The sequence below is a fragment of the Nestor notabilis genome, unplaced genomic scaffold, assembly GCF_000696875.1.
Source record: "Nestor notabilis isolate BGI_N333 unplaced genomic scaffold, ASM69687v1 scaffold7028, whole genome shotgun sequence".
Lineage (NCBI taxonomy): Eukaryota > Metazoa > Chordata > Aves > Psittaciformes > Psittacidae > Nestor > Nestor notabilis.
Window position 1 is genome coordinate 32,357 of NW_009941505.1, and position 26,322 is coordinate 58,678.

The window sequence follows — 26,322 nt, forward strand, 5'->3', positions numbered from 1 at the left end:
GCCAAAACCAACAACCTTAGTGCCTTACACTCTGCTAGGAGAAAGAAAAAAACGACGTAAAATTTGTTGTGAGGCACATACAGTATTCAGTAAGAATGCATTTTTATCCTGTTTATTAGAGTGAAGGTGAGATGCTGTAACTGGCTTCGAGTGTTACTATTTCACAGTTTTCCATTTCCAAGCTTCACTGAATCCCTACAGCATTTTGAAAAGGGCATGGGTTTAAAATGAAGAATGTCTTTGCATGACCTGAAAAATAGATCCTTAAAATCTGTTCAAGTCCAAAATTAACATTTGGAAGCTATCTGGACTCAGGAGTGACCCACAATAACTGGAAAGTTTAAGATTTTTCACAGTTCAAAGTAAAGGGTTTTAATAATTTTGAATCACTTCAACCACTGAACAAGTCCAACACTATAATTTCATCCACACATCAATAAAGTTTAAGTGTTTCATTAAATTTAAATTGCTATTTGTCGTGTAAAGAAATTTTAAGCTAATGAAATGCTTTTTATTACAATAGATCTGCTGAACTGTTAGAAGTCTATCGTATTTTCCCACTTAAAAAGTAAGAGTTCAAGGGCTTGATGACTTGGCTACAGAGAGCATACGCTCCAGGCTAAATTTTGTATAGAAATTTTGTACAGAAAGCTGAGAGTTTTTGCTACACTAAAATTTTCAACTTAAAAACAAGCTCCCAGTCCTCTGCAGAAAGTGTTACCAAAGCACCAAGCAGATAGTTGTTTTCCCTACTTTGCTGTCCAGTGGCAAGGTACATCTTAGAGATCGTATTTTCATCAGTTTTTAAAATGTTAATAACTGCAGCATCCTTAACTACTGCACACATTCAGGGATTAGAAAATAATTGTTTTTATCAATCCTCTTTCACCTTGAATTCAGTATCCTTTATGCTTGATCATAAATCCCTTATGCAACATTTCAAACCATAACCAAGAATATGAACTGACCAGTGGGATTATTAAGGGCCTCAAGGCTTTTGGACTTGCCCTGCTGAAAAAAGCAAACCCCGTATTTTAAGACGATTCCCTACATCTGCACAAGTGTAGAAAATTTGTGCAGATGTAGGGAATCACCTTAAAACCATACACTATATTTTCTATGGCCCTTCAAGAATCCTCATCACAAGCACCTCTGTCAGTGGAGAATATGCAATTATGGATTGTTTTTAACTAGCACCACTACACTAAATAATAACAAGAGAAAATCATTCTCTAAGCACACAGTGTGAATTACAAGAATCATATAGGCAGCTCTCTGCAGACAAGTAGCAGTTTTGAAGCAGTTGAGTTTAACTAGAGAAATAGCAAAGTTCTAACTTGGGACTTGCTATTTAAACATTACGCACAAAACTCCCATCCTTTATAATTTGAGTTTGAGGACTACAACTTAGCTTCAAACAGCAGCAGACAAGCCTCCACTACAGATCAGCCATTAGCCTTAAATAAGAGCCACAGTCACATATGAGTAGAATCATAGAATCATAGAATAGTTAGGGTTGGAAAGGACCTTAAGATCATCTAGTTCCAACCCCCCTGCCATGAGCAGGGACACCACACACTAAACCATGTCGCCCAAGGCTCTGTCCAACCTGGTCTTGAACACCACCAGGGATGGAGCATTCACAACTTCCTTGGGCAACCTATTCCAGTGCCTCACCACCCTCACTGGAAAGAACTTCTTCCTTGTATCTAACCTAAAGTTCCCCTGTTTAAGTTTAAACCCATTCCCCCTTGTCCTACCACTACAGTCCCTAATGAAGAGTCCCTCCCCAGCATCCTTGTAGGCCCCCTTCAGATATTGGAAGGCTGCTATGAGGTCTCCACGCAGCCTTCTTTTCCCCAGGCTGAACAGCCCCAACTTTCTCAGCCTGTCTTCATACGGGAGGTGCCCCCTTATCATCCTCGTGGCCCTCCTCTGGACTTGCTCCAACAGCTCCATGTCCCTTTTATGTTGAGGACACCAGAACTGGACACAATACTCCAAGTGAGGTCTCAACAAGAGCAGAGTAGAGGGGCAGGATCACCTCCTTTGACCTGCTGGTCATGCTTCTTTTGATACAAGAGTAGGTAACAACCGCACAATAAAGTTTCTCAAATATTAATCATGATCTGTAAAAACCTTTGAATGTCATACTGGAGGCAAGTATGATACAATTTCCTACAACCTGCTGACAACAAAAGAGACTTTTGAGTTGTCAAACACTACTGTTAAGTAAAGCCTCTGGAGTTGCAGTAACTATCATCTCATTTAGGTATTAGAGTGACCTCTAATACTGTCAGTAAGAAAGGGTTATGTGAACAGACACATTTCTCAAGCTACAAGATCACAATACAGCCTGATCAAGCAATTGCAGCAATGCTTCTTTTTATATATAGAAGGCTTCTGTGCTCATGCTCTTCCCATCCCTCAAGCAATATAAACGAAGCCTGGCCTAGGTCCTCAAAGTTTTCAGATGAGAAAGATTTTTAGAAACAGAAATGCCACAAATTATTGCAGGAAGGAGTTTGAAAGGTAAAACCAAACAGAAGCCGTGTGGGATAGGGATGACAGTGTAGTAGACAGCTACAGGTAGGCTTAATAGCCAAAACCACTATAAAGTGGGACTGTGACTGAAGGCAGACATGTGCAAAGCAAGAGAAAGCATAAGAAATAAAATAGTTAGGTTGCAGATGAACATATGTTATGCTTGCACACGTGAACTCTAGAGTCTGCTGAGACCAGCCATGAAACTCGATGCAAAATTGCAGGAGAAGATCCTGCATGCAAGAAGCAGAACTTTTTTTTTTTCCTGTTTCCAAGGACAGAAAGGGTAAAACGTCCATTCTATTTCAGTAGCTAGAATGATCCTTAGTATTTTTAATTCAGACACTAACGTAATATGTTAAAGAAATCTCTCTGTTGCAGAAGTGAGAAATACAGTGAAAACTGGATGTCTGAAAGTGAAATTGAAGAAAATCTGAGGTTAAAATGAAGTTACACAAATGAAGGTATTTTGAAACATGCAGTAAAACTTGTGCTTATATTTCAAGCAGGAAATAAATTTATTTTTACAAAATTAATTGAAAGGCTACAATATGGCAACCCCTAACTTTAAAATTTTAGTACATGATTCTACTCTGAAGAATTGTATGTAGTAAACCAAATGCAAGAATTGCATTCATGCAACACATGGATTCTTACACTTGCTAGTTAAAGCAGGTCATTTAAGGATGTTGAATTCAACTCATCCTAATAAAAATTAGATTCTTGAGGCAGAACACAGTTATTATTCCCTTACTATAATGACAAAATATAAATTTACTAATGTATGCTGAAAAACAGTTTGAATGAAATGAAGAAAATGAAAAAAGAAAGCGTATTTTAACTGGAATACTTGAAGAGGACTGTGTATAAGAACACCCTGGTGTTCTAAACAAAGGTACAACACACCAACACGGATACAAACCTGTTTCTTCAAGGGCTGATTCTCTTTTGTGCAGCCCTGGGAGGAGTGGGGTAAAGGGAAAGGAAAAAACCCAAACACCCCTCTCTCTCCCCTCACACACACTTTGCTGTTGCAAAAAGTTCCCTTTTCAGTAGCTAAAGTTGTTACTCTCAACAATGCTGACACCCCCATGCATTCTAAACTGCAACCTGAGAAACACTGCAAGAAAATGAAATACAATGGCAGAAGATGCAAGAATGCACAGGATGTTAAGATAACGCTGAAGCCATCTGTTTGAAATGTTAGAAGAAATCTAAAGAGTTAGAGATTTCAAACCAAGCTATTTTTCAAATTTATTTCATTCAAAAAGTAATTGCCTATTTCTCAAAAAAACCCCCACAAAACAAGAAAAAAAAATTCTACTATATCCAAATGTTTTTAAGATGTAAATGCACTTGTCATCTTTCATGTAAGCAGAGTGCTGGTGCCCCAAATTAAACAAAAGAAGAAAAGTTAGGGTTGACAAGTATGTCGCTGTGTAACTACAAATTAAATATGCCTTTTGATATTTCAATTTTAACTGTTGAGTACCTTTTCATCAGGCTATTGCCATTAGAAGTGTTTTATTAGATTTTAGATTAGACAAATAACAGATAAGAGATGTGACAAGTATATCAAATCTGATTTAGCAGATCTGACGCACTTAATCTTTTACTGTAAGAGTGGCATTTGATACATTTGAAATGTTTCAAACAATGCTCCCCTAACAAGCCAAATAGGAAGAAATTCAGGATTAAGTCTACTATATTAAACTTATGCCAAGTACAGAATGAGTATCTAACAAACACAATCAACTTTCAGCTGGAAGTGCAAAATCACCTGAAACTTTAAATGCAATGTGAAACTTTAAATATTACAAACCCCTCCAAATCACCCAATATCTGACACCCCCAGTGAAACACAGAATATACGTATTTTAGAAAGATTATCAGACTAGCACCTGCACCTCTGTATGCTGTGAACTTTGAGTGAATGCTGGCTACACTGTACAGCAGCCAGCATTTCAAAAATAATTTATGAAAAGAGATGGCCATATTTGAAGTCCTCAGAAAAATAAATAAACACCCACTTTTTGTGTGGATTTCTTTTGTGTGGTAAAGAAATACATGCTTATAGTCTCAATTTTATGTAGTTTTTGTATATGTAAACAAGTAAAATACAATGAAACTTGCCACATTATTAAAAATACCTTGACATTTGCATGCAAAAGTTTAAAATAATTTAAAAGACTGAATGCCCACATACAACTACTTTTGTTTGCACTGCACAAATTTCAATATATAGAAATCTTTTAATCCAAATTCAGAGTAACACAACCATGTCTCGTTCACCCTCCAAAAGCCTATCATCTTGGAATCTAGAAGAGCTCACAGACTAATTTTGTCAGGTAACTAAGACAAACATATATGCATTTAAAATAGAACTTTAATAAACCAAATAAAACATAACCTATTACGAAAGAAAGAAGGAACAGAAATGACAAAACCTTGTACACTGAACTAAGCAGATTGATCAGTTTACTCAAAAAAAAAATGTAAACTCATACTCAGCAACCGATTAACATTGTTTCCCACTATACCTTTCATCTCTCAATTCTGTTAATACCATAGATTAAATTAGAACAATGTTTCAAACAAGAAAAAAGAACCAAACTAGATTTCATTGTTTCTGCATGTTAGAATTGAAGTCTTTGTTGTAAGAACTCAGAAGCCAACACCAAAATTAAAATGAAAATTTAAAAGAAAGTTATTTATTAACAATAAAACTAATTAAGTTAATAATACTGCCTTCTAAACACCAGCAGTCACACCTTAGATCAAAATAAATGGGCAAATGTATAATTACATTGTGTGCAAGTTCTGACATTCAGAACTTTCATACTGAAAAGAACACGTACGTCGAAAAACTAAACAATAAAAGTTTCAGTACGTAGACTAAATTAAAATTTGCCCCATGCAAACAATTTGCCCTTCCTTATATTTAAACTGTAACAAAAAACATATGTATAAATAAATAAATATCTGATAATTACAGGACAATTGCTTAAGAGAGCCATATGCTTTTTCCACACTGACAGAAACAAGATACAAAACTTTTATATTACTTATTTTCCAAAGCTTGCTCAAAAAGCAGGCTTCTTAATTTCATTCGAATTCCTTCTTCAGGATTGTTCATTTATTACAATTCTTCTGTTTTACCTTCTATTTCCCCATGAATTATATGATGCAAGGAAATACTGTCCCTAACACTTAAAGGCACATGTGAAGTTATGACTGCAAAGTTGCCAACAATAAATTGTCAAGGTTTTGGGTAATATTTTTCTGATTATTCTATACAAGACTTTTGGTAGTCAAATTAAACATGAATGTTCAAATTGACAGGAGTCAAAGAACGTGTTTTAAAGATAAAACCAAAAATGCTCAAGTAAGTTATTAATATGACATAGAAAAGCCTGCAGACAGAATTCTGCCTCCACTTTTTTCCCCCTCCCAGATTATGCTTCACTCACTTCTCAAAACCTGTAACAGCTGAGTATAGATTTTTGCCTGTAACAGCTCCACTTAATACAAACCCCAGTTTTATCTCCCAAACAGCCTCCATTTCACGAAGCAAGTCAAGTGTACCCATGTGGGAAAAGAAATTATTATTCAAAGACTGGATTATACTTGATTGTCTCTGTGTAGTTTTTTCTGTACATAACTTTTACTGACATAGAAAAGAAAGCAAATAAAAACCCAGAAAATTCTCCTACTGCACTGGTCTATATAGATCAACAGAAATAGCAACACATATACATAAATTCGGTACAGTACATCTATATGTATTTGAGTCATTTGGCAGATGTTATAGATCTTGACTTTTGTGGCCTTGATTCTAGAAAAGAAACAACACTGATAGCACTGGCAAGGCAAACCACTCAGGCCATTGTGTTTCTCAGTGGCACTGAGAAAAAATCCATATATATATATATATGTAGATATATATATATATACACACACACATATATATATGTAGATACATATTTACACACACACACTATAGAGATATATATAGCATGTAGCACTGCCTGTAATGTTACTGTAGGTTTATAAAAATACATACATAACTTCTGCCAACTGTGCAAAAAAAGTCATCAAAAACATTAATAGAATCCCTACAGTACATCCCTAGAGGACAAAAGTGCAAGATTGAGGTGATTTCTTTGATTACACTGCAGCTTCTGGCAAGCTCACTGATCTAGTGAGTATCAGACTTCTCTGCTCTTTTATTTGCAGTTCAAATCTGTCTCTCGTTTGTATAAATCCCTTGCAATCCACTTCTGTGTTAATTCTATTCCTAAATGCTGCCCTGATTTATGTTTCTACCTTGCTCATCCAGTCGTGGTTTCCCCTCTTTGTCCACCTTTGTTCCTTGCTTGATACCAGTCTTCATCACAAGGTTTTCATTCCAGTCTGGTCTCTCCCTTGCAGTTACCTTAATTTCTACCAGCACTGGTATGCTCTCAATGAACAATTCCATGTACCCATATGCATTATCTTCCTGATAGTCCAGATAAGGTGTTCTCTGCATTTTATTCAGAACAACTTCATTCCCCTCGGTAACACTCCTTTCTTTCTCAAGAAAGGAATACTTGCTAGTGCTTTACTAGTACAATTGTTCAGAAACAGTTGCAGTCTTGAAGCTCTGGGCTGGACTAGCAACATGGGAAATTCATGACCATAAAATTCTTAATGTTATTTCTAGCCAATTCCTGAATATTTTCACACCCACATTTTTCCAAATTGTTGTTTGCAAAAGTTATGTCCATGACATCAATATGCCCTACTATGGATAAATTTTAAATTGCCAGATAAAATGCTTCAAAGTCTCAGACTGCTTCAGAGAAATTATTTGCCTTTTACCTTATATTTTAAATATGAACAAATTGATGCCTTTGTTCTTTCAGAACACCTCCTATTCTTGTAAAAATTTGTCTTTTTACTATTTCTAGTACTATTGAAAGCTAACGCAGAAACACTATACAAAAAAACCTGCAGGCCAAACCTTTACATCATGACAATCGGGTATAGTTGTATCTACTATGGAACTCAGAGTAACTTTAATTATGCAACACTACACATCACTGATAGTAACACTCAGGAACACAACTGATGCCTAAATGCTTTTACCTTGCCAACTCTTTTTACTTTTCAAAAATTAAGGCTACAAAAATCAAGATCTAAACCAGGCAAATTGCTCAAAAATCAAATCTTTAAATTTTTCAGTCATTATCTGTTCTTCAGTAATCTTTATAGTTTCTACTATACAACTGATTTCTTCCCCCCCCCCCCCCCCCCCAACAAATCAGTGTGTCAATCTTTAACAAATCCTTGAGTGAATTGTGTCTTTGACTCAGTGTGACCCTCTCCCAGTCACCTGTTTAATAAAGTAGACACTTCACATGCTGTACTTGGAGATGAACTGTAAAGTAAAGCTTTGTTTGTTTTGGGTTTTTCTAAAAGCAAAATTAAAAGACAGTATGTGTACTGCCGCACTAACTGCATCTTTTAGATTACAAAAAAGGTGTATTTTCTCAACTATAATCTTGTTGCACAAATCAGTGATGTTTGTGAACACTAGTTTATTGGACAAAAAAAAATTAATCATATGCCATATGCCTGCTGGACGGCTTTTTGTTTGTTTGAATATTGCCCCATGAAGAGGTGTTTGGTTGCTGGTTTGGTTTTTTTGTTTGTTTGGCATTTTTTTTTTTGTTTTTCCAATCCTTTTCAATAATAAAGCTCATCTACCTCCTCCATGAGAGAGGCTTTCCCAGTCACTTACTAATTTTATCTTTAGAGCACCAAATATTTTCAGCATCAAGTAACCATCACTATAAGCTGACAAACTGAAGGTACTCAAAGTTACATTCTGCCCTTGTTTCAGCTAGGATAGAGTTAATTTTCTTCCTAGAAGCCAGTACAGTGCTGCGCTTTGAATTTAGGATAAGAATAATGTTGATTAAACACCGATATTTTAGTTGTTACTAAATTAAGGACTTGACAATTTCTCCTAGTAACCCTGACAGGAAGGAGGCTGGGGGGCACAAGAAGCTGGGAGGGGATACAGCCAGCACAGCTGACCCAAGCTGGCCAAAGGGATATTCCATTCCATCTGACCATGACCACATGACCATCATACTCAGTATATAAATTAGAGGAAAGGTCGCCAGGTGTAGTGGTTTAAGCCAGGCATTTCTGCTCAGAAACAGGCTGGGCATCAGTTGACTGGTGGTGAGCAATTGTTTTTCATCACTTGTGTGGTTTTTTTTTCCTGGGGTTTTATCTCTCTCTTTTTAAAATTTTTCTGTTCGCTGCAATTTTTATTCTTATTATTTCAATTATTAAACTGTTTTCATCTCAACCCATGAGTTTTCCTATGTTTACCCTTCTGATTCTCTCCCCATGCTATAGGGATGATCCAGGTGAGAGCAAATGGTGTGGTGCTTAGTTGCCAGCTAGGGTTGAACAATACTTTTTTACACCAGTAGTCAACAGGGTACATTTGACAGAATTTATCCATCAGAAAGAGAGTTCATCAAGGTGGAGAAGCATGGAATAAGGGACTATATGTTCCTTCTTAACATGTCTAGCTTGATGATTAAAAAAAAAAACCAAACAAAACCAACCCACAAACAACTTTTTTATTACTTCATATTGGCACCTCTTGGCCAACACCATGACATGTAACTCTGAAGGAGTTTCTAATACTCACTATCTTCACTTTGATTTTTGCCAAGAAGTTGCAGAGAAAGTATGTAAACCCAAGAAAAAGTTAGGCAAGCATCAGGCTAAGGCACGCCTCTAACAGAAATTCAACATTCCCTTTAAACAAAAGAATGCTACAGAATAATCCCAAAGGCAACACAAGTCTAGTAAATAGATCTTAATGCACTAGATCAAGAAATGAACATAAGAAGCTGACACAACAACTTACTTCTCTTTGTCAGCTGGTAGGAATGCAAATACGACAAGCAAAACTATACTTCAAACATGATGAGAAGTTACATATTATCCAGATATAAATTTGAATATGCAAGATTAAAATCTACGTTATTTCTGCTATAAACTGTATATATATTCTGAGCACAAAAGTAGTAACAAGAGATAGAAGAGACACTTCCCTAAAGTAATAAACCCTAAGATCTTCGTGTTTTAAAGGCCCAGCAAGCAAACACTGCAGCTCTTGATAGACAATTACAAGTGTGTTGCTTGTTTTACAACCTTTAGATCAAATTAGATCAAATTTTGAACTACCACAAAATTTCTACTAATCTTACTATATACAACTCCATGAAACAATCAAAACAAGAAAGTACAAGTTGTCATGTCAATCACTGATTTATGAAAACTTAATACAAGATCACCTTCAAGATGTTGTGTGCTATGTTACTGCAACTAATTTCTACTTGATGTTAAGCAGGCATTCATATGAGAAGTGATTTAGATCTGTAAGTTTTGAATAAAACAAATTAGATGTTCAAAGGACCTCAATGTTAAATGCGTACAGTATTTAGTACTTAAAAAAAGGAAAGGCTCATTTATATTATGCATCTTTAAAACAGAGGCTCTTAAAGCACCTAAATAGTGACTAACACCCCAGTCATTCTAAATAGCTTATAGCTGCCCTTCTTTGATGGTTTAACATTCTTTGCTGAACTACTGTTATAGCATGCATTTTCTTATAATTTTACCTTTTCAGAACTGTAATTACATCTAATACAAAAGTAGCCAGATTCTCTGGAAAAAATCCCAAACAAATCTCAATGAATTTCGTAAGAAAATAGCAAAGATGTCTTTTATAATTCTTTCTATTATATGTAAGCAATGAAGCAAAATAATCACAAAAAACAAGTATTAAAGAGATTATCAATGATGAAAGGCACTTTAATCATTTGGGGGTATTTGAAAAATGATTTAGGAATTAAGCAAAGTCTGTGAGAAAGAACTTATAATAAGAACTTGTCAAAAGTTAAAAAAACAGACTAGAAAAAAGTTTTTAATTGTAAAGTATACGTTAGCTCCCATCAATCACTGTTAAAATAATTTCAGAGTTTAGTAAGTAGATATTTACCTGCTGGAACAAGACAATCTTTCCAATCAAAGTATCCTGCATAAATGCCAGGTTCTAATGACCCAACTATCGGATCTGCCTTGAATTCAATGTACATTTCGAACAGTCTTTGATCCAGCTCTTTCAAGGATTCCATACTAACCTAAAAACCAGAAAAGAAAAAAAAAGAAGAGATAAAACACAATAAATGCTCATTAACTACAAGAATTAAATCACATACCCAAAAAAATCTGCTTAATGTCATCTTTAATTTTCTATAAAAAGAGTAGCAATTACTTACACTTTTCGTTTCATAATTACATATATGAAAACCTAGGAACTTCCGTATTATCTGTCTATCCTACCCAGTATATATATATATATTTTTTTTTTTTTTTTTCTGATTGTGCTTAGCAGCAGACATTTCTGGGAAAAGTCCAAGGAATGCCAAAGCAGGCAGATCACTCTAATTGTCTAATAGCATGATATTTTTTCCCCCTGCATATCAGGAAGTCTTGATCTTGCACCAAGTAAACAATGAATTTCATCAATGCTTTAAAACGTGCCTATAATAATTTCCATCCTGATATATGAAGATTTTCATATAATACTTAAGATATATCAATTGTAATATTTCAATTTCTCATTATCAATCTGCTCTATATTTAACAAGCACACAGATTTATTTAGGAGTCTCTGTCTTCTGAAATGGTATATGTGAACTTCCCTGCTTTACTTCAAAGCATCTTGGTACAACAGATGCATGAGGACAGCTTATTAACATCTGCAGAATGTTGCCCTTTTAACAGCTCTCTATGTAGTTTTTAGTAATTCACACAATTTGGCCACACTGAAAGCTAAAGAGATAGGCACGGTTTGTTTACTGTATCCAAACAACTTTAAATTTTATACAAGACTTTTTATTAAACATAGGTACCCCCTGTACTTACAGCTTCTAAACCAATTCTAAAACAATATGCAATGCATATCATAAAATATTAAAGTAGAAATTCAGTATCTTAATGGTAGTGGATGCTAAATGCAAATAAGATGTGGAAAATCATATGACTTCTACTTTAATGTATTTAGAACACCTTAAGCGATAGCCAAGTAAAGATTTTAAACTACTACCCATTTTCCTCAATCATTAGGGAAAAAAGCACGTATGAAATAATTTTCAGAAGCAAAAGGGTTTAAATGTGAGGAAGAAGGCAGGTCTAGATAAAACCAGAAATTAAGAATAAGACAGAAAGAAAATAAGAATACCAACTCCTTATAATTCCTTTCTTAATATTTAATACTGAAAGCTGTAAGATAAGCATTGAAGATTTTTCACTGCAGCGATGTCTCTAAATTGTGTTTTTCACTGGCATGTCTATAGTGTTAAGTGAAGAGGAAACGGAACTGCAATATTTGAGTCAGGAACAGACAGACAGATAAGCTTTCAGGAATCAGATTGTAAGTGCAAGGGAAAAGAGGTCAAGGTTGCTGTCAGATTCAGGAAAGTTGGGATGGTGAAGATGATGCTTTGAAACAAGAGACACTACCACTTCCCTGCTTTTCTATCTGATAAATCTCTAATTTGCCACAAGAGGATTTATATCAAGGCTTTGTGCAACCTGATCTCAAGAAAGTGAGATGCCCAGGGGCGGGGGGGTTGGAACTAAGACCATCTTTAAGGTCCCTTCCAACCCAAACCATTTTATGTTTCTATGATATCCCAAAGATAGGATTTTCATGAGACACTGAGAATTCGGTCCTAGGAGAAGATCTAGGCTATATTCTTTCCCTTCTACCTGACAGCCTGTTGATACCCAACCAATGAACCAATCCCCAATATTCACTCAATATACAGAAATCTCACTCTTTCTCCCCCTTACACAGGATCACAGAAATGTAAACGCAGAATGGGTTTCAAGACATTTCCCACTCCCATTTCTTATAACTAAGGAAAATAACTATCCTTAGACCATTCCTATTTAGGTTTAAGCTAGAAGAAAACCTGAAGTAAAAGTTCCAGTGGGAAGTGCCTGCAAACATGCACCCATTCAAAGAATCTGTAAAATAACTTCTTCAGTGGTCCCTAATAAAGTGTTTTAGCACTAAGTAATTCCATCTTCCACTTCTGGAGTAATTAAATACAAAAGATCATCTGCACATTCAGTACAGGTTTTTTTGTTTCAGGCAAGTCATTCTTTAACCTGCTCCAAGCTCAATGCACAATTAAGATAAAGGTGGGTAAACTTGTTTTTCAGCTGGTGGAAATATTACAACAAAGAATGAACAATTCAGCTGAATTTTATTTTGAGCCCAGGATGGGGGAGTGAAGCAGAGAAGTCCATTGTGTATACCCATTTTCCTGATGCTCAAGAGAGGTAAATACTCACAAAACCATACCGTTCACTCATTGTTATTCTTCTAAGAACTTCCCTGTAACTATAGTTTTCAAATTTGTATTAAAGCCATTTGAGCCTCTATCCTAGTAACCCCTTCTGCCTTATCTAAGTATCAGAACTGTGGAAACAATTATATCCAGAAGCTTAAACAATAAGCTAGCATGAATGTTATGGGATAATTCCCCACTCACCCACTTGCTAATTAACTAAACTGATGATAAAAAATTGAACTAAGAATCTCCACAGAAAAGTACTTAAAAGATTTATGTAAAAATTAAATATAATTACAGGTGAGTATCATAAGTATGTGCCTAGATGGTATGTGTGTAAAGCACAGCGTAAAGTTCGACCATTTTATATAACTTTGTATTTGGCACAGCAAGAAAAAAATGGAAACAATAACCATGTAGGATGTAAGGAAGTTTCTTGGTTACCATTTTACAATTGCTGTATTTTCATATTAGATAATAATGATTTCCCTGCTAACAGGCAACTTTAAAAAAACACGATGGATAATTTTTACCAACATACACTACAAATTCACTTTAAAAATCCATATATAAAGCTAACAATTTAAAAGTATAGTTTAGTTTCAGTAATCTTAACAAATTGTATTTTTCTAAAATTTTGTCAAATCTTTATTACATATTCCTTATTTAATATTAAATTAATCAACTTACAGAAGTTCAGGGGACAGAACAAAAAACTGAAACAAATCAACCAACCCATCTAAACCCCTGTGAGCTGTGAAGGGTTCAAAAACTCCTAACTATCTAATTATCCAAATCCTCCCAGATAGCATTACTGCTGTGTCCCATATATGCAGTACTGGGCCAGTCAGTCCTTTCAAATGGTTAACACAGATTTGCAATTAATCTGCGACTTCAAGATTTGAATTTTGTCATTTATAAAGCTACCAGACTTCTATTAGCAATACTTTGATGTGGCTGTACAAGACAGTGTTGAATATATACATAACAGATGTCTTATTTGTTTATATAGACAACACTAACTGTACCTAGCTCAACTCTCAGTTGTCTCAGTAGCCAAGAACCACAATATCCAGAGTAATTTTGTATACTGCACTAAATATACAAATCATATCAACCCCATTTAAATGCTATTCAAAATTAGTTCAGCCACAGAAATTCAAACAACATTCAGGCAGAATAGAATTAAGGATGTACTACATAGTAGAAACATCAGTGTAAGTGAAATACTGTACTCTGTACTGGAAAAGATAACATTTTACTTCCAATCAACAAATGTTTCTGGAAATAAACTGGGTTTATGGCCTTAAGGATTAAGTCACAACATTTCTCATAAAAAATGATTAATCTTTACAAAAAGGCAGGAAAATGAGACAGCTACTGCCACCCACTTTGACATTTTGATTCTTTGAAAAAAAAAAAAAAAAAAAAAAAAAAAAACCCAACAAAAAAACAAACCACCCCCAAAAAAACCCAACCAAAAAACCAACCAAAAACCAACCCACCCTGAAATACCAAACCAACAAAAACCAAAACACAACAAAAAACCTGAACTCGTTTATGAACAACAGCAATCAGTAACACAAATTATCAGATGCAATAGTTTATCAAGTATATTTCTGAGATAATGATCTTTTATTGTCTGCATTAAGAGAATACAGTGACATTAAACAGCTTTACTAAGAAATCTGATAAGCTTTCTGAATTCCTGAATAAGTAGTCACATTTTCTACACAAGCTATTTAAGCCTTAGAGGAACACATACAACATGTTGTCGCTGTGTCCAAATGATGCTTGCAGTCCCACTAATTTGTAGAAGGCAGACTCAAGAGTACTTTTGGCCATCTGAACACTTGCACTTAATTTCCACAGAAAGCAAAATGAAGAAAAACTGTTCCCTTCAAGCAGTGATACTTCATTCCAGTGCTCTTACTTACTTGAGTTATTTTTTCAACACCTTGAAAGCCATGTTTCTCAAAATGTTCAGCTATATTTAGGAAGGTATGGCGTTCCAGATAACGGCAGTTACTGAGTGCAATTAAAAGCCTCTGTTCCTAAAAATTTGTTTTAACAGAAGAAAGAGTATAATAGTTAGAAAAGAAGTACCAGCATGACCAGTACTGTAAACGTATAGTATTTTGACTTTCTGCATGTGACAAATATGCTGATAAATAAAGAGGAGTTTCCAAATATTTTTGTCAATAAAACACCAAGAACTGAGTGAATTATCAGATATGACAACTGAACATATGCTTTTCTTATGGGATCTGGAGCATTCACGGGAATAGCTGTGACTAATACAGAACTGTGGTTAAGATGTCGTTACAAAAGTTAGGTTTGGACAGCTTTCCAGGAAGCTGTTTCTGGCTTTTACTTTGTTTCAAGAAATATGCTAAGAATTATGACCATTATAAAATTAACTGAAGATCAGGCTGGTAAAATACTGGCACAGGTTGCCCACAGAGATGGTAGATGCCCCATCCCTGGAGACATTCAAGGCGAGGCTGGATGTGGTTCTGGTCAACCTGATCTAGATGCAGATGTCCCTGCTCATTGCATGGGGGGTTGGAACTAGATGACCTTTGAACGTTCCTTCTAACCCAAACTATTCTATGATTCTGTGATCTTCACTTTCACAAGGAGTTGGCTAAAACAAGGGAAGCAGAACAGCTATTGACCAATTGCACCCATTCTAAAATACTAGAAAGTTAAGAAGTACATAATATAATTTCAGCAATTAATTTGAAAATTTCTTTTTTCTTTTTTTTTTTTCTTTTAAAATACAAGAAGGTCAAACACATTCTGGATTTGAGATACCAGAATTGCATTTCCATGACCTTGGTGCAACAAGGTGTAGTTTCCAAAGAGACAAAGAACCAAACAAGACAGAACTAGTATTTGAATAGATTTGGTCTTCCCCTTCCCCTCTTCTCCCAACGGCAAAATGTATTTCTACCTCAGACAGCAATTCAAAATCAAAACCAGCAAATATTTTGAAAGCAAAATTATTTGGCAATGAAGTTGCAATAAGAACGCAGATCTGATTAAAAATGTTTTTCAGATCCAGAAGAACTCCTGACAGTTTTGTATTCCAGTAATATGATGACTAGTACTGAGATACACAGTTGCCTACTACTTTAAGGTATAATCACTAGTATATAGGCTACTGAAAAAAAGAGAATTTTAAAAATACAGTGAAGAATTTTACTTTGATCACTCACTTTCTCTGTTCTCATTACTCAATCAGGAAAGAGAAGACAAAGTGTTCTGTGATTGACAGGAAAAAATTAATATGATACTATGGAAACCAAACATTGTCTCAGATTGTTACTATCTTTTTTTTATGCAAACCTTCATACCTATTACATGCATAGGAAGCCACAGCCACCAAAATGTTAGTTTATCAGCAATTAATATAAAAATCTATGTGTTTCAAGAATAAAATTATATCAGGAACTAATTATTATAGTCTGCAATTCAGAAACTTGACGTGATTTGGCAATCTGATTCTTTATTGTAGCAGCAATGCTTATTGATCTTGTAAATAAGCAAAGTTGGGCTTCTGAGAACATTTAAACTTGTACTAAGGAATATTAACCTCACAAGGGGCTTTCACTAGGTTTCTTGTAGGGGACAACTACATTTTTTCATTAGCTACCAGACCAGAAGAAAGTACATTAACCAAAGTCAAAGTGTCAGGAATATTAAAAAAATTCTTTTTTCTTTTCCAATTTTCTGAAAAGCAAAACCAAATCCAAAGAAGCCAAATAAATAATTACTCAGTAATTTTATGGGGGCACATTACAGTACTGAATATCTGTATTTTCATGGGTTTTAAAAAGCAACTAATAATCAGACCAGTTCTTACAATTTAAAACAAGGTGATAAATCAAAAGTCTCATCTTCAGCTGTCTCAACACTAGTGCTATTTTCACTGATTTCAATGATGCCACTTTAGCTTGAGGAAGACCTGGTTTTAAAAAATACCTTCATTAGTTACCTTAAGATGGTAAACTAAGACACCACAAGTGAACAGTGCCTTCAAAAAGAGCCTGATATTCAAGGCCTTATATGCTTATATTTTCTTATGCTTATGTACATATGTATCTACAAAATGCCTCTAGAATACAAAATTGCTCTCTAAAAAAGAAAAAAATAACTCTGAAACAATACAGTAAAAGGACTCACTCCAGTAACTCTGAGAAATATTAATTTTCACATCAGCTTTTAAAAACAGAAGCCAAACTTACTGAAGAAAGACTGGAGTCTTCATGAATGCTTCCAAACAAATCTGGAGATGAAACGTCAACTGAAAGACTAAGAATATTATTAAAAAGTGAATATTATAGTTCTTTTGATTATCTGATACATAGTAGATTCAAATGAACACTTGGAACAGAAGACTGGAATCTCGTTTCAAACTCCTTCACATTAGATAGTAAAGCAGCCATGTTGCTCAGTTTATCTAAGACGTCCACAAAGCCTGCAGGAGCTCTGAGGCCAGACAGTACTATTCCAGCTACAGACCTTTCTTTCTTAAAGTATTTTAATTTTCTATAGTTTCCTTGGTTTGCCACAGATTCCACTTTGGTTTTACACCTATCCAGCCAAGAGTCATCCAAATATCAAATAAAATAAAATAAAAACGTGGCATTAGGAACACAGTTGATTTGCCTTTTTCTAATGCATATTGGAAGTACCAATATTTGCCAAGTCTCTGGCTCTTCACAAAGAAATGATTAGTGCTCTCAGAAACTCAGGCTATTCTGACTTATTTTGGTCTCTAATATAAGTGGCTCATGAGCAATTATTGAACAAAAAAAACTTTTAAGAATTTAGTAGAAATACCAGTAGAACTAATCAGAATAAAAGGGAAGAAAAGAAAGGCAAGGGGCAGCTATTTCTCCATGACTAGACATTACTTAGCGACAAGGACAACTCATTCTGTGCAAGGTCCCGTCAAAACCAACATACGTGCTTCTACAACACACAACTCTTGCCACTGAATAAAATGGTATAAGTAATACCATATTCATTATTGTGCACAGTATTTATTACATGATGTTACCCAACTGTTTGTCATGAAAAGTATCTGCTCTTATTTCTATGCATCACTAACGAGAGGCAAAAGAACTAGCAACAAGTATGAAATACCAGAGGGGATAAAACACCACCACCACTGAAATTTGAGACTTGCACCCACGATTTCAGAATACTAGACTTAGGTCCTATTTATTTTACTTACTGTGCTGTATCTATGTCACCATCAGGTTTGGTGCTCAGTTGTTCCAAGCAGTCTATAAAGACCTAGGAAACAATAAAGCAAGATAGACATTTTCTGCCAAAGAAATAAAAATAAAAATCTTAAATTCACTTTCATAACAGTCAATAGAATCAGAAAATCATCATCAACTTTCTTTGTCTTAGACCTAACATAAATGCAGTAACATTTTACTTACACCTTTGAATGCATATTTTCAATTTTACATGCATCACAGTTTACTTGTAAAAACACACAGGAGCTTTTAATCTTGTTACGTGATTTTCATCATGCATGTCTAAAATTATGCAGGAATAATCTGCTGATTTGAAAAGAAGGCATTATTAATAGTTTTCAAGTGCTCAATTTGAACACTTGATCCCAAGTAAACATCACAGAAGTATCACTAAAACCCAGTTTTTGCTTTGGCTCATGATTTCTTATTTGAGAAAACTATAAAAATGGTTCAAATATATTAAAAAAAAAGATCAGATTTTGCTACAAATAATATTGGATTCCAATACAAAAAATAAAAGCTTTCTCTTCAGCTAATGAAAATCAGTATTGCTCCTTTTTACTGCTGTATATCCATGTTAAATGATGTTGGCTCAGCAAGTGTCTTTCAATTGTCAGAAAAATCTTGAACAGTCACAATCAGTAAAATACTTGAATATGTCACCCTCTGAAGATTTAATATCATCAGATTCAGCCAGTCTACATACTTTTAAAGACAAACATTTCTCAGTTTTCCAGAGTGTATCAGAGGAATAAAACAGTCATCAACTTAAGCTACCTTCTGGGAGGTGGGCAGGGTACAAAGCACACATTTTTGGTGATCACCGAGTTTCATACTTAGAAGTGCTCAAGTTACCTGCATGATCCCAATGCTCAGCTGGCACACATCCTCTTGTGTTTTCTGCTGCTGGAAAACCTGAAGATGCAAGCATAATATTTCAGCAGAATAGCTTCATGTGGGCTTATTCCCAAGGAAAGCCTGAGTATACTATCCCTAAAGAGATGACACAATCGTAGGAATGGATGCTGGGACATAGCATTTTCTCAAAGATCTTTGTTATTTCCAATATCTTTGCGCATTAAGAAGAAGGATTCCCCATGCACTGCAGATTCTTTTGAACAATGTCCATTAAGAAACTAGACAAACCACCTGTAAAAATGAAAATAAGGGAGGAGAAACAAAACCCACAAAGGAGCCCAAGGGATTTCGGAAAAGTATTAAACTTTCTTAGATCACTGAAACCTAAAAGAAAACATCAGTATCACAATCAGCTGGGGCCTCGAAGTATTAAGTGGTGGAGACAACGAGGACTCCTGATTTAGAAGTGAAAAACTGAATTTAAGTTCTGCAAGTAATTTGGATGCAACACTGAGTGAAAAGTAACTCCTTGGAATGGCACCTCCTTTTTTTTTTGTCATGTAAATAAAGTCATATCTTCTGCTATCTGAAAATTACATTAGTAGCATTTTTTTTCAAAAGAACAGCTTTAAAGATTTAAATATAGGTTCAATCTTCCCCATACACACACAACTACCCCAGCAAAGGAAACAAACAGAATTCTAAAAGCTAGCAGCAGTGAAAAGGGAGTTCATGATAAAAAAGGAGGAAATCTATATCCCTGTATCATTCTCTGAAAGTTCTTGTTCTTGTTCTGAAACACAAAAGTAATTATCATAAAAAGAACAAAAATAAAAGCAGAAATCAAAACTTACGCTGGCCTCTCCAGGTTTGCAGTCTAGCACGGTTTTAAGAGATTGCAAGGAATGTATAATGCACTGTTCAAACTGGGATGGCTGAAAGGCAAAAGACTTCTTAGCTTTAGCATGTCAAACATATACTACAAAAAATTATAGAAACTTCCATGCCACACAGTAAGCTCTTTATTTCCAAAATATCCCAAACAAGGTAGGGGATGGAAAGTAAAAAACATCCCAACAACAACAACAAAAAAAAATCATAATTCATGTATTACCAGAGGACCCTTTTGTACTTAAGCTCTCTACAGAATTATAGGTCAATGCACATTTTCTTACCTGAACAAGACTTTCTGCATCAAACAGCCTCCTCTAAAAGGGTCATGAAAAATTTTTATAGCTTGTTTGTCGTAGCATAGATTGACAATTACGTTATAGATGCCCATGACACTCTCCTCCTTCCCCTCCTAGATCTAAGTTGAGATAGAATTTCACCTGTGATATCCAATATTTCTGCATTTTATTCCAGCAAAAAGTTTCTAAGGAAACCTGACTGAAATTGCTTTCACATAGAGGAGAAACACCCACTGGATTGGGGGCAGTTTTTTACCTTCAGGTTTCCAAACCTGAAGCACCAATGTCTTGATGCAGGTATCAATTTCACTCTGAAAGTGCAAACAAGTTCACAGCATCAGAGTCATCAGTCAGTTTTTGCTTGTCTTTCTCTCTTCCCTGATAAGTCACACCTTTTTTTTCAGATGAGGCTGCCTGCTGGTATTAGGCAGGAAGCTATCATGCAGGGCAGTGTGTAGCAGAGAGGTGTCACTGTTGTAGAAAAGAGGGACATCATCCTGTTAGATTTGCATCAAGGAGGTGGACAAAAGAGCTTCTAAGCCATTTAAACCCACTTATCATCTAGTAGGTAGTTTAAGGCAATGTCACCAACTTTAGGCTTATGAGCACCTTCTATTTCTGTAACTGCTGGGGTGGAGGTGGGTCATGAAAGTGCTGCCTACATGACAACCTGAAAATCATGAAAAAAGCCACCAAGACAATCTGTAATTATTATTTTTGGACCTGCTTAAAAGAAAAAGACCATCAGTAAAGTAATGCTCTTGGGTTTTGTTTCCACAGCATAAAACATCACACCTCGGGAGAAGAAAGGTGTTCAGATATGTTACTCTTTGGATTTTATGAAACCATGGACAGCTGGTTCTGTGTCTTACTGTGTCTTTTATCTGGAATATAAATGCTAAAGGGGTTAGCAACCAGTATTTCCTGCAAACATAAAATATAGTTTCTATCTTAAGCCTAAAACATCCCTAAAGAGACTGTGTGGCCCTTCTTTGTACTGGTTAACTTTTGTTTTTGCTATATTACCACAACGAACTCTGTTTAGCAGATAAATAACCCTGCTATGATGAAACAATCAACTGCTACCATTAAAATTTAGCATGTCTCAATCTTGGCCTCAAAGGTATCTAGGGAAGTGCTGTACACATGGAATTAGCAGGTGATTTCTAAATACAAAAAAAAGACGTAAGTATTTTTTAAACAAAGATGGGTTAGGATACATCAAAACCATAAAGAAACAAAGTGAAAACCAGAAAAGTTAAGGGACTTGCTCAAGTCAGTGGCAACTGAAACCAAGACCAGGAGCTGTATATCTGGTTATAATACTACAATCAGCCAACAACGTGTGTATTGTGATTGCTTAATGCCCTCCTACTCAGCTTCAAACATGTATTTATAGAAGCAAGTAAGAAAAACTAAGAGTCTATGGAGCATTCTCTTCGATAATATACACAAAGCAACTCTCCCTCCCACAGGCCCTTTCTGCTTTCACAGATTGTTTTTAAGTCACACCTACAACGTGCTTGCTGGGTTTTAGGCATTACTCATTACTGTTTATTTCCAGAAAACATCTCACTAATTTATCTGAATTTGGTTTCAAGTCATTTGTTGTTTGTGTGTAGGCAACCTCCTAAATTAGTTGTTTTTCAGTTCAATTTCTCATTATAACATATAAGTGACCTATTTATTTAGCTACAGACCAATTCCATGGTAGTGTGCTTACTAAATTATGAAGCATTTTGATGTGAACTGAACTTGTTGTGACCTCAAAAATAATTTTTTACTTCAGTAAATCATCCCTAAAATAAGATGCTTAACAATGAAAGCTATTATTGTATATCTCAGCAAAATCATGCTGGATGTCAGCAGTAATTATACTGATGCATTTAAATAACCCTACATAAGGCAGAAAGTCATACTACGTATCTTGATGTCTAATTGTTTATTTTTGATTCACAGTATATGGCACAAATATACAAAGCTTTTATTTGTGCTTTTGAAGGTGCAAAACAGGAAAAAAAATATTGCTGTCTAGTAAGTAGCACAAAGTTACTTCAGATATAATAGCTAAAGAAGTAAAAATGAAAAATTTTGAAAAGTTAGGAAAATAAAACATTAGGTGATGGGATCGTTTAAGACTGCTGTAAGTAAGTAACCATTCAAACAAACAATTTGGTATTTTCACATTAAAAAAACCCCACTATAGATACCAGTATACACACATCTAGACAGAGTCCAAAATACTTCAGGATTTGGAGAATACAGACCAGTTTCAAAGGAAGTGTCTACAAAAGACACAAGAATACCTACCAACGATGTCAAACCTTCATTGTCAACAACCCAGTCTTCCTTTTCAGCTAACCTCTTTATATCTGTAAGACAGAGCAAGAGGGGGAAGAGAGTGGGGAGAGGGAAATGGTATTCATTTTCATTATTAAAAACTCCTTGAACTTGAAAAGATAAACCACAGACATTGGGACTGCAATGACTAGGCATACAAGCAAAAAGCACTAAAAGCTTCAAAGCATTCAGCATTCTCAAATGACTAAGAATGGAACTCATACATGGTATGCTGCTGACACCACGGAGAAGCGTATCTATGATACACGGCAAGAGCTGCATGAAGCACATCTTTTACTGGAAAGCTTAAAATTAAAGCAATATTGTGAAGGGTTTGGGCTTTATTTTTGTAAACTTTTAATCACAACAAAATACTGCATTTAACACCCCAAGTCTCTAGTCTATTATACTGCAGCTCTTAATTAAAAATGAAAGAACAACTGGCTAGCATTTTAGCAAAGACAGAATGGACAACATCTAGTTCATATGTAATTACTACAAAAGAGGCACAGGATCCCCACTAAGGGGCAAGGGCCCACTGTCCTACAGTTTCTTCAAAAATGCATGAAGGCATATGCAAAAAGCACACTTTTCATTACCCAGAAGGTGCCAACTTCTGTAGGCTTACTGAAACAAACAGAAACTAAGCCAGGATGTGACTCTAAAGCTCCTGTATTGTAAACAAAATTCCTCTATGGACACATGCATTTTGTATCATTGCTTTCTGGGAGGCTTATTCAATTTGTAAACAGAACAAAACAACTAACTATGTGCAGTTTGTGGGGGTTTTGACATACAGTTTTTCATACACAAGTTGCTCATCAGAACTGTCCGTATCTCATGAAACTCCCTTTAAATAAGTGAAAATTTTGGTGAATTATCATCTCTCCCCAAACTCCAAGAAAAAAGGATAACTAATGCATGCTGAAAGGTATCTTCATTATCTTCGTGCTTTAATTAGCTAAATTAATAAGCTTAATTATGGTGTCAATTCTGCATCTCATGGAAGTATAGGCTTTGTAAGTATAAAAAGTATTAAGGGATTGTGCAGAATGAAAACTCTGTTCATTTCCTTATTTAGTAAACCTCTTAAGCAATATTCTTGCGAGGCTTTACATTGCACTGGTCAGCCTTTATATGTTTCAGTGGCTGCTCACTTTTGCATTCAGTTCTGAGCTGATACAAATACAAAATAAACAGTTTTCTTTCTCGTATTTCACTGCTCATCAAATTCCAGTCAAAAACAATCATGTAAAATCGATCTAGTCTGGCACTCACATAATTGGCCTTTCGTGACCTTTATGACCACTGATCACACATGAGAGGGAAAGAACTTAGGCTGCTTCTCAGGGCTACTGTGAGTGTATGTATCGTAAGACAAGAAGAAAACCCTGTGCGTGGGCAGGTTTGTCCTATTTAAATAGTAACAGTGCTCTATTACAAAATTTAACTGATCTGAATGCCTTTACAAACTTACAACATGCAGAAAGAGATGAGACTGAACTTTTGATCAGCAGTCTATGCAGCACATGTTTCAGAGAGATTATGGAGGTGAGATTCAAGTCCAGGAGGAGCTTTTTTGACTTATATATTATAGATATAACTACACCTGAGACCCGTTTATATAGCTCCATGAGAATATTCATTAATTGTTCTTTCGCTGGTTCCCTAAAAGTAACAGTTTATCCAAGGGCCAAATTAACCTGGTTCTGTCCAGAAAAAAACCCACATTCAATATATGCAATTGTGTTTTAGGTGGTACATCACAAAAAAAAAAAAAAAAAAAGGAGGGCCCATAAATAAAGCCACACGTGCAACAATATGGAAAGGTACATCACAAAAAAAAAAAAAAAAAAAGGAGGTCCCATAGATAAGGCACACAGTGCAACAATATGGAGTAAGAGTTATCATGCAGGCTTATTTTCTCTTCTCCTGTTTGATGCTACAGCCAATAGATAGAATTTCTTCATTGAAAGGGGATGGAAGCAGCAGTCAAGGAAGGCTACTGCTAATGGCTACATGAAAGAGAACCAACATAACATACCAGCATCTTAAGGGATCTGATCTCTTTTGATTCAAGAAAGAAAAGTACGAATAAAAATGTTCAGAACAAACAGAGAATAATTCACACACAGACTGGTAAATTTGCTTTTATAAAAAAGGTACAGACTACCAAAAGTGTTTTTCCTCCACATAATATACATGGCTGGCAATCAGGATGTAAGAAGAAGGAAGTCTGTATGTGAACAAAGAACTGGGCTACTGTTGTGATGCAACAAGAAGGCAAAGCTAGTATGACAGCAGAGAGCTTCCTCATTAATCATGTACTGGAGCACTCTGGACCACACTGGAAAAGTTAGGTGGGTAGCTTAGAGACTTAATAAGCTAAGGGTTGTCAGCAAAATGGTTTGGAGCTAGACACTTCCTTCTTTTGCAACAGTCAAGACATCCAATGAATCACACAATTCTTAGACAGAGGGCAGCCAGCCCAATAGGACCATCCCCATGTTACAATTAGAAAACCTCAAACTTTTTAACCTAGCATTAGAAAAAAAAAAAAAAAAAAAAAAAAAAAAAAAAAAAAGAGTTGATCTCAATTGTGCCAAGTGAAGAAAAGCAAAAGAGACTTCATACTATAAGTGAAAACTGAAATAGTGGTAATGCTACCCGTATGGAGTTTTAATGAGACAAGACAACCTGTAACCGGTATGGTCAACTAGCTTGATATTAATGCAGAAAAATAATGCTGAAATGGTATTTAACAAAGTAATCAAGGATAAAATTCATATCAATACTGTATCAATTAAACCACAGAAGGCTTATGATTTGTTTTCACCAGAGGTTTAAAAATTTGCTTAACATAGTCACCAGCACTTAGCACACTTAAGGCTTGAGTAGAACACTTAGCTTCGTCAGCCTACAAAATAATGACGAAACATATGTTAAATATTAAACCCTAATTAAATTGCAAGATCAAAAAAGCCTCTTTTTTTTTTTTTCTTTAACATTGAGGGTAATTAGTCTTTTGGAAAAAACAGTGAGTGAATTAGTAAAGCAATCTGCCCTCATTTGAAGTGAGGCATTTAGTTCTGGAAGATTTACTTCATTCACATTTAAGTTTCAGAGTCAAATAGAAGACAGTAAGATGAATGGTCTCTAATGCACACAGAGTCACATTAGATTTAGAGAACGTGTCTGGATTGCAAGGCCAGTAACATTTATGGCAAAAGCTGTGTACACAACAGGAATCCTGGAGATTATAATGTTAACAAAAGGCCTTGGACAACGAAAATACTTCATAGAGAGCTGTGGATTTTTGTTTTCTTTGGGGGTCTTTTTGAGTCTTTGGGGGACACTGCTTATTTAATTCTTCACTTTATAGAAGAACTCAAAAAAGAAAAATTGTATTTCCAATATAGAAAAGCTGCATCATGAGGTAAATCACTTGCACTGTAAAACTGTCTCAATGCAAAGGAAACAGATCTAAACTACTGTATTCATTAGACCAAGGGAAGAAAAGACTCATAACACACATTTCTGTCAGAAAAGTGAAATACTTGAGTAACTTTGCAATATTACAGAATTCAGGAGTCCACTGTCAACACATTATCTGTAACAAACATGGTTATCTTCCAGAACGTGATATGGCCTAATCAGAGACAAAAAAGCACAATA

General features: G+C 35.3%; 1 protein-coding gene across 1 annotated transcript in view; it reads right to left on the bottom strand.

Moving 5' to 3' along the window:
• Positions 1 to 26,322, bottom strand: part of EXOC2 (exocyst complex component 2) — a 108,844-nt gene that overhangs the window by 23,973 nt on the left and 58,549 nt on the right. Inside the window, exons 16-22 of the mRNA XM_010020920.1 lie at positions 22,618 to 22,679; positions 19,972 to 20,052; positions 19,115 to 19,174; positions 18,229 to 18,290; positions 17,234 to 17,300; positions 14,921 to 15,037; positions 10,619 to 10,760 (exon numbers count right to left, since the gene is read on the bottom strand). Coding sequence (XP_010019222.1) covers positions 10,619 to 10,760; positions 14,921 to 15,037; positions 17,234 to 17,300; positions 18,229 to 18,290; positions 19,115 to 19,174; positions 19,972 to 20,052; positions 22,618 to 22,679 — 591 coding nt within the window. The remainder of the gene's footprint in view (positions 1 to 10,618; positions 10,761 to 14,920; positions 15,038 to 17,233; positions 17,301 to 18,228; positions 18,291 to 19,114; positions 19,175 to 19,971; positions 20,053 to 22,617; positions 22,680 to 26,322) is intronic.